This window comes from Sander lucioperca, chromosome 1 (genome assembly GCF_008315115.2).
Source record: "Sander lucioperca isolate FBNREF2018 chromosome 1, SLUC_FBN_1.2, whole genome shotgun sequence".
NCBI lineage: Eukaryota > Metazoa > Chordata > Actinopteri > Perciformes > Percidae > Sander > Sander lucioperca.
Genome location: NC_050173.1, coordinates 33417491 through 33435543, shown reverse-complemented (window position 1 = coordinate 33435543; position 18053 = coordinate 33417491). Strand labels below are relative to the sequence as shown.

At 40.5% G+C, this 18053-nt stretch overlaps 6 protein-coding genes across 30 annotated transcripts in view; all 6 read left to right on the top strand.

Moving 5' to 3' along the window:
• LOC116052436 (protocadherin gamma-C5-like) overlaps positions 1 to 18053 on the top strand; it is a 246238-nt gene that overhangs the window by 86020 nt on the left and 142165 nt on the right. The gene's annotated exons all lie outside the window — the stretch shown is intronic.
• LOC116052457 (protocadherin gamma-A10-like) lies at positions 22 to 2826 on the top strand. The gene has a single exon (XM_036002891.1). It carries the CDS (start codon positions 358 to 360, stop codon positions 2803 to 2805), a length of 2448 nt encoding a protein of 815 aa, XP_035858784.1. The 5' UTR covers positions 22 to 357; the 3' UTR covers positions 2806 to 2826.
• Positions 3730 to 6424, top strand: LOC116052448 (protocadherin beta-16-like). The gene has a single exon (XM_031303189.2). The coding sequence runs from the start codon at positions 3938 to 3940 to the stop codon at positions 6407 to 6409; it is 2472 nt and encodes an 823-aa protein (XP_031159049.1). The 5' UTR covers positions 3730 to 3937; the 3' UTR covers positions 6410 to 6424.
• LOC116052443 (protocadherin beta-16-like) lies at positions 8233 to 10977 on the top strand. Its single transcript, XM_031303185.2, has one exon. It carries the CDS (start codon positions 8434 to 8436, stop codon positions 10960 to 10962), a length of 2529 nt encoding a protein of 842 aa, XP_031159045.1. The 5' UTR covers positions 8233 to 8433; the 3' UTR covers positions 10963 to 10977.
• On the top strand, positions 11640 to 14475 carry LOC116052640 (protocadherin gamma-A3-like). The gene has a single exon (XM_031303456.2). It carries the CDS (start codon positions 12013 to 12015, stop codon positions 14473 to 14475), a length of 2463 nt encoding a protein of 820 aa, XP_031159316.1. The 5' UTR covers positions 11640 to 12012.
• LOC116052454 (protocadherin beta-16-like) lies at positions 14935 to 17954 on the top strand. Its single transcript, XM_031303194.2, has one exon. The coding sequence runs from the start codon at positions 15149 to 15151 to the stop codon at positions 17606 to 17608; it is 2460 nt and encodes an 819-aa protein (XP_031159054.1). The 5' UTR covers positions 14935 to 15148; the 3' UTR covers positions 17609 to 17954.

Sequence of the window (18053 nt, the reverse complement as noted above, 5' to 3'; positions counted from 1 at the left end):
GATTATCCACCAATCAAATTTAATCAACCACTTAATATTTCCAGAAATAGTTTTATATTGTGTTTCTGATTTTGAACTCTAAGGGACGCTGTTGGTCAATCCAACACATTCTCTACAAAATTACCACACAGTCCCCTCCCTAACCACCGTGTCTTATGAGAGAAAAAGAGGTAGTCTGCACTGTGGGCTGGCATTCGAGGAAAACAGACACGTATTAATTGATATCTCCATTGAAATATATACGGTAAACTGAAAAGTTGACACAATTTTTCTTTAGAGGTACGTTCAGTGTTATTTTTCTTCTTCTTAAGAATACGTACTGTGCGTGGATCGTTGTTGAGCATATTTTGTTTTGCTATGGCATGTGGAATAACACCCTACTCCCGGTGCGTAAAATGGCGCTTTGGCTGCGGACAGAATTGGAAGCTTCTGTTCTTTGTTTTTTATTTCAACCACATGGTCAGCGGACATATCCGTTATTCAATCCCAGAGGAGATGAAGAAAGGCTCCCTAATCGGTAATGTAGCACAGGACCTTGGTTTGGATCTGAAAAGGCTTCGTTCTGGTCGGGCCCGTATCGTGACTGGAGAGAGCATCCAGTATACTGAGCTGAAGACAGACAAAGGGATTTTAGTCGTGAAAGAGAGAATGGACAGGGAGCAGATTTGTGGAGACGCGACGCCGTGTAGTTTCAGCTTCGAGGTGATTCTAGAAAACCCAATGGAGTTACATCAAATTACAGTTGAAATAACAGACATAAATGATCATTCGCCCACATTCAAAAGAAATACTATCCATTTTGAAATCAGCGAATCAGCTAATACTGGCGCTCGTTTTTCATTGACAAGTGCAGAAGACCCAGATGTGGGTGTCAATGGACTCAGAGAATATGTTTTGACCGAGAATGAAAATTTTGTTCTGAAACAAAACTCGAATGTAGATGGAAAGAAATATGCAGAGATGGTGCTTCAGAAGCCGTTAGACAGAGAGACAAATCCTAATTTATCTCTAAAGCTCATAGCTATAGACGGTGGGACTCCGCAGAGATCTGGTACAGTAAATATAGATATCACTGTTCTTGATGCCAATGATAATGCGCCTGTTTTTAATCAGTCGGTGTACAAAGCTGCAGTAATGGAAAACTCTCCCAGAGATACCTACGTTACCACTGTTAATGCTAGTGACGCAGATTTCGGGTCAAATAGTATTGTAACGTATTATTTTTCAGATCTCAATAGTGTTCTCGGGAATGTATTTATGATTGATAAAACAACTGGCATTATTTTGATAATAGGTTCTGTTGATTATGAAAAAGACAAAAAGTACGAACTTAGAATCGATGCAAAAGATCAGGGGGGGTTGACAGATTCAAGTAAAGTGATAATTGAAGTAACTGATGTAAATGATAACGCCCCTACTATAAGCGTCATGTCATTCACTAGTCCTCTGCCAGAAGATTCCCCTTCTGGTACAACCATTGGCATCATAAATGTAAAAGACTTGGATTCAGGTGATAACGGACAAATAAACTGTAGGATTGAACAAAATTTACCTTTCAAGATTAAATCTAATTTAAGAAATTACTACACCTTGGTAACAGATACTGCATTAGATCGTGAAACTGTTTCAGAATATAACATCACTGTCGTTGCGACAGATGCAGGAATGCCTCCTCTCTCAACAAAAAGAACCTTTCATTTAAAGGTCTCTGATGTGAACGATAATGCTCCGGTGTTTTCACAAGGTGTTTACAATGCGTTTATTGCAGAGAATAACTCTCCAGGCGTTTCTGTTCTCACACTGAGGACTAAAGATCCTGATGAAAACCAAAACGCTCGGATATCTTATATTCTGGAAGATGGTAATATCGGTGGATCTCCAGTTTCTGAATTTGTTTCTATAAATTCAGAAACTGGAGTGATACACGCAGTGCGCTCATTTGATTATGAGCAAATCAAACAGCTGATTTTCGTTATCAAAGCGCAGGATGGAGGCTCTCCTCCACTTAGTAGCAATGTGACAGTTAACATACTGATCCAGGACCAGAACGACAACCCTCCTCAGGTTCTGTACCCAGTCCAGACTGGAGGCTCTCTGGTGGCTGAAATGGTTCCTCGTTCAGCAGATGTGGGCTATCTGGTCACTAAAGTGGTGGCTGTTGATGTGGACTCTGGACAGAATGCCTGGCTCTCCTATAAACTGCAGAAAGCCACAGACAGGGCGCTGTTTGAAGTGGGCTTACAGAATGGAGAAATAAGAACTATCCGCCAAGTCACTGATAAAGATGCTGTGAAACAAAGACTGACTGTTATAGTGGAGGACAACGGGCAGCCCTCTCGTTCAGCTACAGTCATTGTTAACGTGGCGGTGGCGGACAGCTTCCCTGAAGTGCTGTCTGAGTTCACTGACTTTACACACGACAAGGAGTACAATGACAACCTGACTTTTTACTTAGTGTTGGCTTTGGCTGTAGTTTCCTTCCTCTTCATCACGTGTCTAGTGGTTATTATATCAGTGAAAATCTACAGATGGAGACAGTCTCGCATCCTGTATCACTCCAATCTCCCTGTGATTCCATATTATCCACCACGTTACTCAGACACTTTGGGGACAGGGACTCTCCAACACGTGTACAATTACGAGGTGTGCAGGACGACTGACTCCAGAAAGAGTGACTGTAAGTTCGGCAGAGCTGGTAGTCAGAACGTGCTGATAATGGACCCCAGTTCTACAGGGACGATGCAGCGGATACAGAGTGAGAAGAACATCCTGGATGAACCAGACTCTCCTCTAGAGGTCAGTTAAACAATTTACTTCGTCTATTCTGTGTTTTGTCATTGGATTTTTTTTACAAATAGTTGCTCGCTATACCGTCACTTTCAGCACCGTGGAGAGCATCTCAGTCGTGTTGTATCAATTGATAGGAATTCCGGTGTAACATGAGAGCAAATATCCCAGGTGTCAAAACGTATCCCGAAAACAAACAATGTGTCTTAAATTTGCTCTAATAATGCCTAAATAACAGTCATACTCTCAACTTTATTTTCCTGTCTCCATTTTGTTAATTTAATTTCCGCGTGTTTAAAGGATGGTGAGAGCATGGTTTAGATTGAGCTGTTAAAAGCACTTCGTAAATGTTGATTAGAGTTTGTTGTCACCATTAATCTATAAAAATCTCACCGCTGAGTAATCCCCAAAGACAGAACACGGATCCGTCACATCTGATGTTAAAGGCAACACATATCTGTCACACCTCCACATTCTAATCGTTCGCTGCAGTATGTGGAATTCACACTTTAGCTTTTGGGCAACGCATCTAACTATTTAAAAATCCTTACACAGAAGTTTTGAGTATTAATAGTGCATAGTAGACATCATATTTATTATATTACACGTAATGTTCTGCAGCACCTTGTAAGATAGTGCATTGTTGTATAGACGCATTGCTGTAGTTAAATAACGAAAACATTCATTTTACTTTGGACAGGTCGTTGTTACAAGTCATCGTCCACTTTTTAGTGAATTATTTAGATGTTAACATTTGCTTAAACTTACAAATAATGTCTTGAAATTTGATCTCAACGTGATTTATAAAATAGAGACCTGTTAGTTATATCAGTCTATTTCATAGTGTTACAGTACTGCTGTGTTTTGCCTCATTTCATGTTCCCCTTTTAGACTCTAAGGGACGCTGTTGGTCAACAAAAATACTTTCTGTGTTATGTCGTCATTTAGTCCATCCCCGACTGACTATACAGTGAAGAAGGCTCTCTGTGTTTTGTCGAGGTTTATGGCACGTACAAGAGAACATGGTCTCGCAGACTTGCATGTAAAAATTGAAGAAGTGTTTAGATGTAACCAGTAAACGGATATATCAGAACCAGCTTTACCGTCATATCGACTGGATACAGATACTATTTTTTTATTCTTTGTCGTCATGATGGCAACTCGAGGATCTCTCACCTACTTATCCTCAAGATGGCCATTGTTTTATGGATTGCGACAGCAAATAGGACTGCTGATGTTTCTGCTTCATGTGGTTAACATGGTAGGTGGCCAGATTCGTTATTCTATACCAGAGGAGATGAAGAAAGGCTCTGTTATTGGTAATGTAGCGCAAGACCTTGGTTTGGATTTGAAAAGGCTCCGTTCTGGGCGGGCCCGTATCGTGACCGGAGAAAACATTCACTACACCGAGCTGAAGACAGACAAAGGGATTCTAGTCGTGAATGAGAGAATAGACCGAGAGCAGCTTTGTGGAGACGTAACGCCATGTAGCTTCAGTTTTGAGGTGATTTTAGAAAACCCGATGGAACTGCACAGAATAACTGTTGAGGTTTTGGATATAAATGATCATGCTCCCGTCTTCCCAAATAAAGACACTGCTATTGGGTTTGAAATCAGTGAATCAGCTGCAGTTGGAGTGCAGTTTCCACTGCAGAGTGCAGATGATCTTGATGTGGGGCAAAACGCGTTACAAGATTATATTTTATCACCAAACGACAATTTCATTTTGAAGCAACATGCAAATCCAGATGGAGGTAAATATGTTGAAATGGTTCTCCAGAGGTCTTTAGACAGAGAAAAACATCCCCATCTGTCCTTAAAACTAGTCGCAGTTGACGGAGGAACACCACAGAGATCTGGTACAGTAAATATAGATATCACTGTGTTAGATGCCAACGACAATGCTCCCGTTTTTAACCAATCGGTGTATAAAGCATCTGTGATGGAAAACACAACGAAAGGCACGAGCATCATTACAGTAAATGCTACAGACGCCGACAGTGGTTCAAATGGTCTCATTACTTACAGTTTGTCTAAAACGAAAGGAAGTGCAGGAAATATATTCACTATTGATGAAAACACCGGCACAGTTTCTGTGTCTGGTCAGATAGATTATGAAAAAGACAGAAAATATGAGGTGAGAGTCGAGGCAAAGGATCAGGGTGGCCTAACTGGGACCAGTAAAATTATATTAGATGTTGTTGATGTCAACGACAATGCACCTGTTATAAATATTATGTCATTTTCTAGCCCCGTATCGGAGGATGCTCTTCCTGGTACAACTGTTGCTATTTTAAACATAAAAGATGCAGATTCTGACAAAAATGGGCAAATAAAATGTTCTATAGATGGCAAACTTCCCTTTAAGATCGAGTCATCTCTAACAAACTATTACAATTTGATCTCAGATCAACATTTTGATAGAGAATCCGTCTCTGAATTTAATATAACAATAATAGCCACCGATTTGGGGTCTCCAACTCTTTCCAGCTCAACACAATTAGATCTTAAAATATCTGACGTAAACGACAACGCACCCTTATTTGATAAAAACAGCTATTCTGCTTACATCACAGAGAATAATTCCCCTGGAATTTCCATATTTGCTGTCAGCGCGCGGGACTCTGATTGGAATCAAAACGCCAGAATCTCGTATCTTTTAGAGGATAGCCAAGTCAGTGGTAGTCCAGTTTCTAATTATGTTTCCTTAAACTCTGAAACTGGAGTTCTTACCGCGGTTCGTTCTTTTGATTATGAGCAAATGAAACAGCTTCAGATAGTAGTCAAAGCGCAGGATGGAGGCTCTCCTCCACTCAGTAGCAATGTGACTGTGAAAATACTGATCCAGGACCAGAACGACAACCCTCCTCAGGTTCTGTACCCAGTCCAGACTGGTGGCTCTCTGGTGGCTGAAATGGTGCCTCGTTCAGCAGATGTGGGCTATCTGGTCACTAAAGTGGTGGCTGTTGATGTGGACTCTGGACAGAATGCCTGGCTCTCCTATAAACTGCAGAAAGCCACAGACAGGGCGCTGTTTGAAGTGGGCTTACAGAATGGAGAAATAAGAACTATCCGCCAAGTCACTGATAAAGATGCTGTGAAACAAAGACTGACTGTTATAGTGGAGGACAACGGGCAGCCCTCTCGTTCAGCTACAGTCATTGTTAACGTGGCGGTGGCGGACAGCTTCCCTGAAGTGCTGTCTGAGTTCACTGACTTTACACACGACAAGGAGTACAATGACAACCTGACTTTTTACTTAGTGTTGGCTTTGGCTGTAGTTTCCTTCCTCTTCATCACGTGTTTAGTGGTTATTATATCAGTGAAAATCTACAGATGGAGACAGTCTCGCATCCTGTATCACTCCAATCTCCCTGTGATTCCATATTATCCACCACGTTACTCAGACACTTTGGGGACAGGGACTCTCCAACACGTGTACAATTACGAGGTGTGCAGGACGACTGACTCCAGAAAGAGTGACTGTAAGTTCGGCAGAGCTGGTAGTCAGAACGTGCTGATAATGGACCCCAGGTCTACAGGGACGATGCAGCGGATACAGAGTGAGAAGAGCATCCTGGATGAACCAGACTCTCCTCTAGAGGTGAGTCAATCATTTTAGCTTTGTCTCTTAGACCCCTTTGTTCTCTTTCTTTATTAAGTTGCATTGATAAAAAGTGTTGCACTCAATGCAGTCATTTTCAGCACCATGGACAGCGTCTCAGTCATCCTCGCCTGACAGAAATGCTGCTTTCTGTTAGTTTTTAAATATACAGCTTAAGAAAGCATTGGCTCTTGAACGAATATCATACGAACTTTGTCTCGCCAAAATTCTCAGAGATTATGTAAAACAGCTCCGAAGTTAGGCCAAAAAAACACTAGGAGGCTAAAAAAACTCACATAGAACATGTCCAACTTTTAAAAAAATATGTAAAAAACCAACCATTTGCATGACCAAGAAGTTGTAAAATGCATTAAATTCCACATGTTGTCCGCTGTAAAAACATCCAAAACGTTGCTTCCGGTGAGTCATGGTCATGTGATTAAAATTCAAGCCTAATCACCAAAACACAACACAGCCTAGTGGTAAACAGTGGTGGAAGAAGTATCCAGATCCTTTACTTAAAAGTACTAATACCACACTGTAAAAATACTCTGTTACAGTTCAAGTCCTACATTGAAAATGTTACTTAAGTAAAAGTCTGTAAGTATCATCAAGAAAATGTTCTTAAAGTTAATCATTTGGAGTTTAGTACAGTACTTCAGTAAATGTACTTATTTACATTCCACCACTGGTGTTAAGTTTGTACAAATGTAAGTAATTCTTTGTATGAATGATGTAACGCCAAAATTCTTTTTTATCATGCATTGTATATACATGTGTTCCTCTAGGGAAATATTAAATTATCTGATTCAATTGTTTTTCTATTTTTTTTTTTTTTAATTAATTATCAAATAAATCTAACTTACGTTTTTCCTTTTTATATTTTATGGCATGATAACTTTGTTATACAGCTCAAAAAACATTTAGGAGCTATTCCTACTTCTGCCCATGGTTGTGCTTGTTAATGTGAGATGCCAGACTTGCCGATAGAGTGAAACTGAGCTCACAGTGAGTAATAATGTGACAAGAGTAAAAAAACGCTCAAACATGGCTTGGTTTTCAGTTTTCGAAAGGTAATGCTGCATTAATAATTTTCAAACGCCACATATCTGTGCAAATTTTACAGCCAAAGTTCTTATTTAGTTCTTTAAACAATATAATCGCTTGGCAAGCATGGATGCTGTTATTATGGTTTGCATTAAACGTACTTCGAAAAGATGAAGTAAGCATACAGTCAGCAAATGATTAAATATATCAATGCGGAACATTAGGATAATGCAGAACCCGGACCCAAAACATAAGGCTTCACAATAGTGGAATGACTAGCTTTCTTCCTAGATGTGCACTGCATATTACAGTTGAAGTCGTCGTACTGCAGAATTGTTGGATATCAATGTATGTTAGAGGTGAGTGATTAACTTCCACATCTATCTTTATAATACCTTGGAAACCATTGAATAATCATTGTAGCGAGTCATTAATATGGTTTTAGAGTTTAAACATATATATTTCTATAATAATAACGATTTTATGTATTCTATTTCAAATCAGTTGATTATTCTTTGCAGTTCACGGCTGGCGAATTGTTTGAGAATTAGATTTAATTTCCTTTATTTTTGACAGGTCCCTTGGTCACTTACTTTTAAACAGAATCTGGTCTTATACAATATTCTGCGTTGGAATATGTTTTAATTTGTGAATACTTGATGTGATTTCCACACGAGGTAAAGATGTGTTCAGTGTGTCTGCTTTAGAGCATGAAGGGCCTTATTCCATGTTCCCCTTTTAGACTCTAAGGGACGCTGTTGGTCAGTAAATATTATGTGTTCTGTCGTCATTGAGACCATCCCCCGACTGACTATACAGTGAAGAAGGCTCTCTGTGTTTTGTCGAGGTTTATCACACGTAAGAGAGACCGTGGTCTCGCAGACTTGCATGTAAAGATTGAAGACGTGTTTAGTTGTAAACAGCAAACGGATATATCAGAACCAGCTTTACCCTCATATCAACTGGATACAGATTTTTTTAAATTCTTTGTCGCCATGATGGCAACTCGAGGATCTCTCACCTACATGTGCTCAATATGGTCTTTTTTTTATGGAATGCGACGGCAAATAGGACTGCTGATGTTTCTGCTTCATGTGGTTAACATGGTAGGTGGCCAGATTCGTTATTCTATACCAGAGGAGATGAAGAAAGGCTCTTTCATTGGTAATGTAGCGCAAGACCTTGGTTTGGATTTGAAAAGGCTCCGTTCTGGGCGGGCCCGTATCGTGACCGGAGAAAACATTCACTACACCGAGCTGAAGACAGACAAAGGGATTCTAGTCGTGAATGAGAGAATAGACCGAGAGCAGCTTTGTGGAGACGTAACGCCGTGTAGCTTCAGCTTTGAGGTGATTTTAGAAAACCCGATGGAACTGCACAGAATAACTGTTGAGGTTTTGGATATAAATGATCATGCTCCCGTCTTCCCAAATAAAGAAAAACCTATCAGTTTTGAAATCAGTGAATCAGCTGCAGTTGGAGTGCAGTTTCCACTGCAGAGTGCAGATGATCTGGATGTGGGGCAAAACGCGTTGCAAGATTATATTTTATCACCAAACGACAATTTCATTTTGAAGCAACATGCAAATCCAGATGGAAGTAAATATTGTGAGATTGTGCTCCAGAGGTCTTTAGACAGAGAACAACATCCCCATCTGTCCTTAAAACTAATCGCAGTTGACGGAGGAACACCACAGAGATCTGGAACACTAAATATAGATATCACTGTGTTAGATGCCAATGATAATATTCCCGTTTTTAACCAATCGGTGTATAAAGCATCTGTGATGGAAAACACAACGAAAGGCTCCAGTATCATTACAGTAAATGCTACAGACGCCGACAGTGGTTCAAATGGTCTCATTACTTACAGTTTGTCTAAGACGAAAGGAAGTGCAGGAAATATATTCACTATTGATGAAAACACCGGCACAGTTTATGTGTCTGGTCAGATAGATTATGAAAAAGACAGAAAATATGAGGTGAGAGTCGAGGCAAAGGATCAGGGTGGCTTAATCGGAACAAGTAAAGTTATAGTTGATGTTTTTGATGTCAACGACAATGCACCAGTTATAAATATTATGTCATTTTCCAGCCCCGTATCTGAAGATGCACCTCCTGGTACAACAATTGCTATAATGAACATAAAAGACGCAGATTCTGACAATAATGGGCAAATAAAATGTTCTATAGATGGCAAACTCCCCTTTAAGATCGAATCATCTCTAACAAACTATTACAATTTGATCTCAGATCAACATTTTGATAGAGAATCCGTATTAGATTATAATATAACAATAACAGCCACCGATTTGGGGTCTCCACCTCTTTCCAGCTCAACAAAATTGCATCTTAAAATCTCTGACGTAAACGACAACGCACCATTATTTGATAAAAACAGCTATTCTGCTTACATCACAGAGAATAATGCCCCTGGAATTTCCATATTTGCTGTCAGCGCGCGGGACTCTGATTGGAATCAAAATGCCAGAATCTCGTATCTTTTAGAGGATACCCAAGTCAGTGGTAGTCCAGTTTCTAATTATGTTTCCTTAAACTCTGAAACTGGAGTTCTTACCGCGGTTCGTTCGTTTGATTATGAGCAAATTAAACAGCTTCAGATAGTAGTCAAAGCGCAGGATGGAGGCTCTCCTCCACTCAGTAGCAATGCGACTGTGAAAATACTGATCCAGGACCAGAACGACAACCCTCCTCAGGTTCTGTACCCAGTCCAGACTGGAGGCTCTCTGGTGGCTGAAATGGTGCCTCGTTCAGCAGATGTGGGCTATCTGGTCACTAAAGTGGTGGCTGTTGATGTGGACTCTGGACAGAATGCCTGGCTCTCCTATAAACTGCAGAAAGCCACAGACAGGGCGCTGTTTGAAGTGGGCTTACAGAATGGAGAAATAAGAACTATCCGCCAAGTCACTGATAAAGATGTTGTGAAACAAAGACTGACTGTTATAGTGGAGGACAACGGGCAGCCCTCTCGTTCAGCTACAGTCATTGTTAACGTGGCGGTGGCGGACAGCTTCCCTGAAGTGCTGTCGGAGTTCACTGACTTTACACACGACAAGGAGTACAATGACAATCTGACTTTTTACTTAGTGTTGGCTTTGGCTGTAGTTTCCTTCCTCTTCATCACGTGTTTAGTGGTTATTATATCAGTGAAAATCTACAGATGGAGACAGTCTCGCATCCTGTATCACTCCAATCTCCCTGTGATTCCATATTATCCACCACGTTACTCAGACACTTTGGGGACAGGGACTCTCCAACACGTGTACAATTACGAGGTGTGCAGGACGACTGACTCCAGAAAGAGTGACTGTAAGTTCGGCAGAGCTGGTAGTCAGAACGTGCTGATAATGGACCCCAGTTCTACAGGGACGATGCAGCGGATACAGAGTGAAAAGAGCATCCTAGATGAACCAGACTCTCCTATAGAGGTCAGTTGGGGTAATCTTGCTTCGCCTCTGTGTCTTTTTGTGTCTCTCTTTCTAATTTTTCCTTTCCATTCATAAAGAACAGTTGAACAATATACTTTCACTTTTAGCACCATGGACAGCATGCCAGTTAGTTTGACTCATTTAGTAAGAATTCTGCTACTGCAAAACTCTTCTAAGATATAGCAGTTGCTTTCAAGTCGTATGTCATGCAAATTGTATTAAAATGCATTTAATTTGCATTTCCAAAATACACCAGTGTTGACATACTGTATATGTGCACTGCGTGCACTTCCAAACTATGAAATGTAAACGTCTTACATGCCCACTGCTCAAAACTATTTAATATAAATCATCATCCTAAATCAGTTTAATATAAGCGACTGTTGCTGCTTCCACATAAGTCTTTATGTAACAACCTTCAAGTGATTAAATTGTTTTAATAGAGGGGTCATCGATGCCATTTTACAATGAAAACATTGGTATTTTCAGATTGCTTGTGTGGAACTATTAAGTTTGAAGTGGTAGTTCAATGTATTCATTTGGACTGTGTTGTACTGTGTAGGTTAAGTCCATTCTCTAGAGATTTTATATTGTCCTTTATCTCTGTGCTTTAGTGCGTAGATTCTATAGTTCAAGTTTTTACTGTTTGCAGTCGTAGGATGTACTGTATGACATCATAAACGATGAGGGCCCGATGTACTATTTAATGTCATATACTTATTTTTTTCTATTTCAATTTCGAGGCCTGCGATGGTATTTCTCATCTACATAGGATGAATTGTCTGTATACTGTTACTAGAAATTGCATTTGCAATGATATCCCCTCCTTGTGTTGATATTCATTAACTGGACTCTAAGGGACGCTGTTGGTCAAGTAAAAACAAATCTGAACTGTGTTTTAGGCGGTGCCTTTCCTACGTTCTGCTTTGTGGTGAGTGGATATGATTGAAACAGTAAAAGACGTTGAGGTGGGTGCATATAGACTGGGTTTGATTTGATCTTTTTCACCACGAAAGCTGGAAATACAAATCTCTTCATTATAAACTTAAATTACATTTTTGTTAATACTTCGATTTTCTAAGAAACAGTTTGGATAGTATCATTTCATATCATTTATTTGGTAACATGGATTTCGGAAAATATGACTACCGGACTCTAAGAGGGCGTTTGCGCTACAGAATGACGTCGCAGAGCATGCTATTTCTTCTTTTTTTAAGTCATATTGTCAGTGGTCAAATACGTTATTCAATCCCAGAGGAGATGAAGAAGGGATCCATTATTGGTAATGTTGCATTGGACCTTGGAATAGATATGCAGAGGCTCCGTTCCGGTCGGGCCCGTATCGTGACCGGAGAAAGCATCCAGTACACAGAGCTGAAGACAGACAAAGGGACGCTGGTAGTGAATGAAAGAATCGACCGAGAACAACTTTGTGGAGATGTAACGCCATGTAGCTTCAGCTTTGATTTGATTTTAGAAAACCCTATGGAACTACATCACGTTACGGTTGAAGTATTGGACATTAATGATAATTCACCTTCTTTTCATCAGCACGAGATGCAATTGACGATTGGTGAATCAGCCGCACCGGGAGCGCGTTTTGTTTTGCCAACAGCCAATGATCCTGATGTAGGAATCAACGGGCTTCAGGACTATAATTTATCTCCAAATGAAAATTTTATTTTAAAAAAGCATTTAAATTCTGACGGAAGAAAATATGCGGAGATGGTACTTGAGAAACCATTGGATAGAGAGCGATATCCAAGTCTGTCCCTAAAGCTGATAGCAGTGGACGGTGGAACGCCACAGAAATCTGGTACAGTAAATATAGATATCACTGTCCTAGATAATAACGATAATTCTCCTGTTTTCAATCAGTCAATTTATAAGGCCAGTGTAATGGAAAATTCCGCAAAAGGTACCTATATTATAACTGTGAATGCATCTGACGCAGATAGCGGATCAAATGGTTTGATTTATTATTCCATTTCCAAAATGCAAGGCAGTATTGACAGTTTATTCGAAATTAACCAGACAACTGGTGTGATATTTCTTTCTGGGCAGGTTGACTATGAAAAAGCCAAAAAATATGAAATACGCATTGAAGCAACCGACCAAGGAGCCTTAACAGACTCGAGTAAAGTCATAGTTGAGGTGATTGATGTTAATGATAACCCACCTGTCATTAATGTCATGTCATTCACTAGTCCTGTGTCCGAAGATTCCCCTTCTGGTACAACCATTGGCATCATAAATGTAAAAGACTTGGATTCAGGTGATAACGGACAAGTAAACTGTAGGATAGAACGAAATGCACCTTTCAAGATTAAATCTAATTTAAGAAATTACTACACCTTGGTAACAGATACTGCATTAGATCGTGAAACTGTTTCAGAATATAACATCACTGTCGTTGCGACAGATGCAGGAATGCCTCCTCTCTCAACAAAAAGAACCTTTCATTTAAAGGTCTCTGATGTGAACGATAATGCTCCGGTGTTTTCACAAGGTGTTTACAATGCGTTTATCGTGGAAAATAACTCTCCGGGTGTTTCTCTTATAACCGTAAGAGGGCAAGATCCTGATGAAAACCAAAACGCCCGGATATCTTATATTCTGGAAGATGCTAATATCGGCGCATCTCCAGTTTCTGAATATGTTTCTATAAATGCAGAAACCGGAGTGATACACGCAGTGCGCTCATTTGATTATGAACAAATCAAACAGCTGATTTTCGTCGTCAAAGCGCAGGATGGAGGCTCTCCTCCACTTAGTAGCAATGTGACAGTTAACATACTGATCCAGGACCAGAACGACAACCCTCCTCAGGTTCTGTACCCAGTCCAGACTGGAGGCTCTCTGGTGGCTGAAATGGTGCCTCGTTCAGCAGATGTGGGCTATCTGGTCACTAAAGTGGTGGCTGTTGATGTGGACTCTGGACAGAATGCCTGGCTCTCCTATAAACTGCAGAAAGCCACAGACAGGGCGCTGTTTGAAGTGGGCTTACAGAATGGAGAAATAAGAACTATCCGCCAAGTCACTGATAAAGATGCTGTGAAACAAAGACTGACTGTTATAGTGGAGGACAACGGGCAGCCCTCTCGTTCAGCTACAGTCATTGTTAACGTGGCGGTGGCGGACAGCTTCCCTGAAGTGCTGTCTGAGTTCACTGACTTTACACACGACAAGGAGTACAATGATAACCTGACTTTTTACTTAGTGTTGGCTTTGGCTGTAGTTTCCTTCCTCTTCATCACGTGTTTAGTGGTTATTATATCAGTGAAAATCTACAGATGGAGACAGTCTCGCATCCTGTATCACTCCAATCTCCCTGTGATTCCATATTATCCACCACGTTACTCAGACACTTTGGGGACAGGGACTCTCCAACACGTGTACAATTACGAGGTGTGCAGGACGACTGACTCCAGAAAGAGTGACTGTAAGTTCGGCAGAGCTGGTAGTCAGAACGTGCTGATAATGGACCCCAGTTCTACAGGGACGATGCAGCGGATACAGAGTGAAAAGAACATCCTGGATGAACCAGACTCTCCTCTAGAGGTCAGTTCTCTTTCATTCCTTGACTAAAAGATACAACTTTTGGTGCTGTGTGCAACAGGCAAAGTCATGTCATACTTGAGTTTTGAAAACTTTCCACTTTCCTTCCACTTTTCTCATATATTTCTAATTCGAAATGTTACCTTGTATAAAGAAAACGACTAATAATAATAATAATAATAATAATAATAATGTTCTTCGTGCTTTTCTTCTTGTTAATGTACGCATGTAATGTAATGCATGCTAATTGAGCACGCTTCTCAGCCTTTGCAAATCTAAAGTGCCCTACTCAATCCAATTAATTAAATATCATTATTATTATTATTGCTGGTAGTATGTTAAGTAATTGCCATTATATTACAGACATCAGTATTTGTCTAAATATCATTTACTTTGGATGCCTCCTTCACTATGTACAGTACTTCTAAACCATCTGGTGTTCAAGTTTTGGACTCTAAGTGACGCTGTTGAACTAGAATATAATGCGTAATCTCTGTGTTGCAGTTCAGGAGCGTTCTTTGTAAGATCACATTGAAGTAGGCTTAGAGGGATCATCAGGAGACGTGTACATCAAGAAAAATACTTCTTTTTATTCTTGTGACTTTATTTCTTTTCTTTTTCTAATATATGAACAAAGTACATCTGCAAGCGTGGATGTTATTGAATATAGATCGGAGGATCTCGGTTATTTTTGTCTCGGAAAATGTTCCTTTCTGACATGGCGTATCAGCAACCACTCTGCAAATGGCGTTCTTATTTCGGACATCAGCGGGTAATGGTTCTTTTGTTGCTTTACTTATTTAATATCGTCGCTGCTCAGATCCGCTACTCTATACCAGAGGAGATGAAGAAGGGCTCTCTTATCGGTAATGTAGCACAGGACCTTGGTTTGGATCTGAAAAGGCTCCGTTCTGGGCGGGCCCGTATCGTGACCGGGGAAAACATTCACTACACCGAGCTGAAGACAGACAAAGGGATTCTAGTCGTGAATGAGAGAATAGACCGAGAGCAGCTTTGTGGAGACGTAACGCCATGTAGCTTCAGCTTTGAAATACTTTTTGAAAACCCTATGGAGCTACACCACATAACAATCGAAGTGTTAGATGTGAATGATCATCCTCCGGTATTCAAGAAATCCGATATTATGTTAGACATAAGCGAGTCAGCTAACCTTGGGGCGCGATTTGTGCTGGACAGCGCAGAGGATCCTGATGTCGGTGTCAATGGCCTGCAAAATTATGTTTTAACTTCAAATGATCATTTCGTTTTAAAGCAGCATGTTAATCCAGACGGGAGTAAATACGCTGAGATGGTGCTTCAGAAGCAATTGGACAGAGAGGAGGTTCCCCATCTCTCTTTAAAGCTTATAGCAGTAGATGGTGGGAATCCGCAGAAATCTGGCACCGTAAATATAGACATAAAGGTTTTAGATGCCAATGACAATGCGCCCGTTTTCAACCAGTCAGTGTATAAAGCTACGGTGATAGAAAACGCAGCAACAGGCACTAATATTGTTACTGTTAATGCTACAGACGCAGATAGTGGATCGAATGGTTACATCACATATTCAATTTCAAACGTGAGGAGCAATATAGCTGATTTGTTGTCCATAGATCAAGTCTCTGGTGTGTTGTCTGTTTCGGGTCCAATCGATTTTGAAAAGGATAAAAAATATGAGCTAAGAATCGATGCAAAAGATCAGGGAGGTTTAACGGATTCAAGTAAAGTGATAATTGAAGTAAGTGATGTAAATGACAACGCCCCTACTATAAGCGTCATGTCATTCACTAGTCCTGTGTCAGAGGACTCTCCTGCTGGTACAACTATTGGCATTATAAATGTAAAAGACCTTGATTCGGGTGAAAATGGACAAGTAACATGTAAAATAGAACAAACTGCACCTTTCAAGATAAAATCCAGTTTAAGAAATTACTATAACTTGGTAACAGATACTGCATTAGATCGTGAAACTCTTTCAGAATATAACATCACTGTCGTTGCGACAGATGCAGGAATGCCTCCTCTCTCAACAAAAAGAACCTTTCATTTAAAGGTCTCTGATGTGAACGATAATGCTCCGGTGTTTTCACAAGGTGTTTACAATGCGTTTATTGCAGAGAATAACTCTCCAGGCGTTTCTGTTCTCACCGTTAGTGCTAAAGATCCTGATGAAAACCAAAACGCCCGTATATCCTATTTTCTCGAGGATTCTGATATTGACGGATCTCCAGTCTCTCAGTGTGTGTCAGTTAATGCAGAAAGCGGAGTGATACACGCAGTGCGGTTATTTGATTATGAGAAAATTAAACAGCTGGTTTTCGTTATCAAAGCGCAGGATGGAGGCTCTCCTCCACTTAGTAGCAATGTGACTGTGAAAATACTGATCCAGGACCAGAACGACAACCCTCCTCAGGTTCTGTACCCAGTCCAGACTGGTGGCTCTCTGGTGGCTGAAATGGTGCCTCGTTCAGCAGATGTGGGCTATCTGGTCACTAAAGTGGTGGCTGTTGATGTGGACTCTGGACAGAATGCCTGGCTCTCCTATAAACTGCAGAAAGCCACAGACAGGGCGCTGTTTGAAGTGGGCTTACAGAATGGAGAAATAAGAACTATCCGCCAAGTCACTGATAAAGATGCTGTGAAACAAAGACTGACTGTTATAGTGGAGGACAACGGGCAGCCCTCTCGTTCAGCTACAGTCATTGTTAACGTGGCGGTGGCGGACAGCTTCCCTGAAGTGCTGTCTGAGTTCACTGACTTTACACACGACAAGGAGTACAATGACACCCTGACTTTTTACTTAGTGTTGGCTTTGGCTGTAGTTTCCTTCCTCTTCATCACGTGTCTAGTGGTTATTATATCAGTGAAAATCTACAGATGGAGACAGTCTCGCATCCTGTATCACTCCAATCTCCCTGTGATTCCATATTATCCACCACGTTACTCAGACACTTTGGGGACAGGGACTCTCCAACACGTGTACAATTACGAGGTGTGCAGGACGACTGACTCCAGAAAGAGTGACTGTAAGTTCGGCAGAGCTGGTAGTCAGAACGTGCTGATAATGGACCCCAGCTCTACAGGGACGATGCAGCGGATACAGAGTGAAAAGAACATCCTGGATGAACCAGACTCTCCTCTAGAGGTCAGTTCAATAATGTAGGCTAGATTTGTCTCTGTGTAGTTTATTTCTCCTTCTATGTTTAGTTACATTAATAGTGAAGTGCTTCAATCTATATCGTCCTCTTCAGCACCATGGACAGCATCTCACTTTGTAGCACTTGATAGAACTTCAAAAACATATCCTTATTTCTCAGTTAGTGATAGGCAGACTAATATCTTTTTAGTTTCTAAATGTGCTAGCACAGCGTGAGTGATCTCCAGAGTTTTACTTTGAATTCACTCATGATTGTTGAAAGAAGTGGTTTGTATGTTACTTAAATTATTATAGTGACAGGCAAAAATGCTCCTTTCACAGTTCACATTCAATATAGCTTCCCCGAGTCATGATAAAGTTGTATTCGCTTTTTGTTCATTTTTATGACATGTATTGCGGTATTCTATGTATTCATACTTTAGCATATTTTTAGATTTAGTTTAATAAGAAC

What these genes read in the sequence shown, in the direction of transcription:
- LOC116052640 (XM_031303456.2), top strand. Translation starts at nt 12,013, where the DNA reads ATGGATTTCGGAAAATATGACTACCGGACTCTAAGAGGGCGTTTGCGC.
- LOC116052443 (XM_031303185.2), top strand. Translation starts at nt 8,434, where the DNA reads ATGATGGCAACTCGAGGATCTCTCACCTACATGTGCTCAATATGGTCT.
- LOC116052457 (XM_036002891.1), top strand. Translation starts at nt 358, where the DNA reads ATGGCATGTGGAATAACACCCTACTCCCGGTGCGTAAAATGGCGCTTT.
- LOC116052454 (XM_031303194.2), top strand. Translation starts at nt 15,149, where the DNA reads ATGTTCCTTTCTGACATGGCGTATCAGCAACCACTCTGCAAATGGCGT.
- LOC116052448 (XM_031303189.2), top strand. Translation starts at nt 3,938, where the DNA reads ATGATGGCAACTCGAGGATCTCTCACCTACTTATCCTCAAGATGGCCA.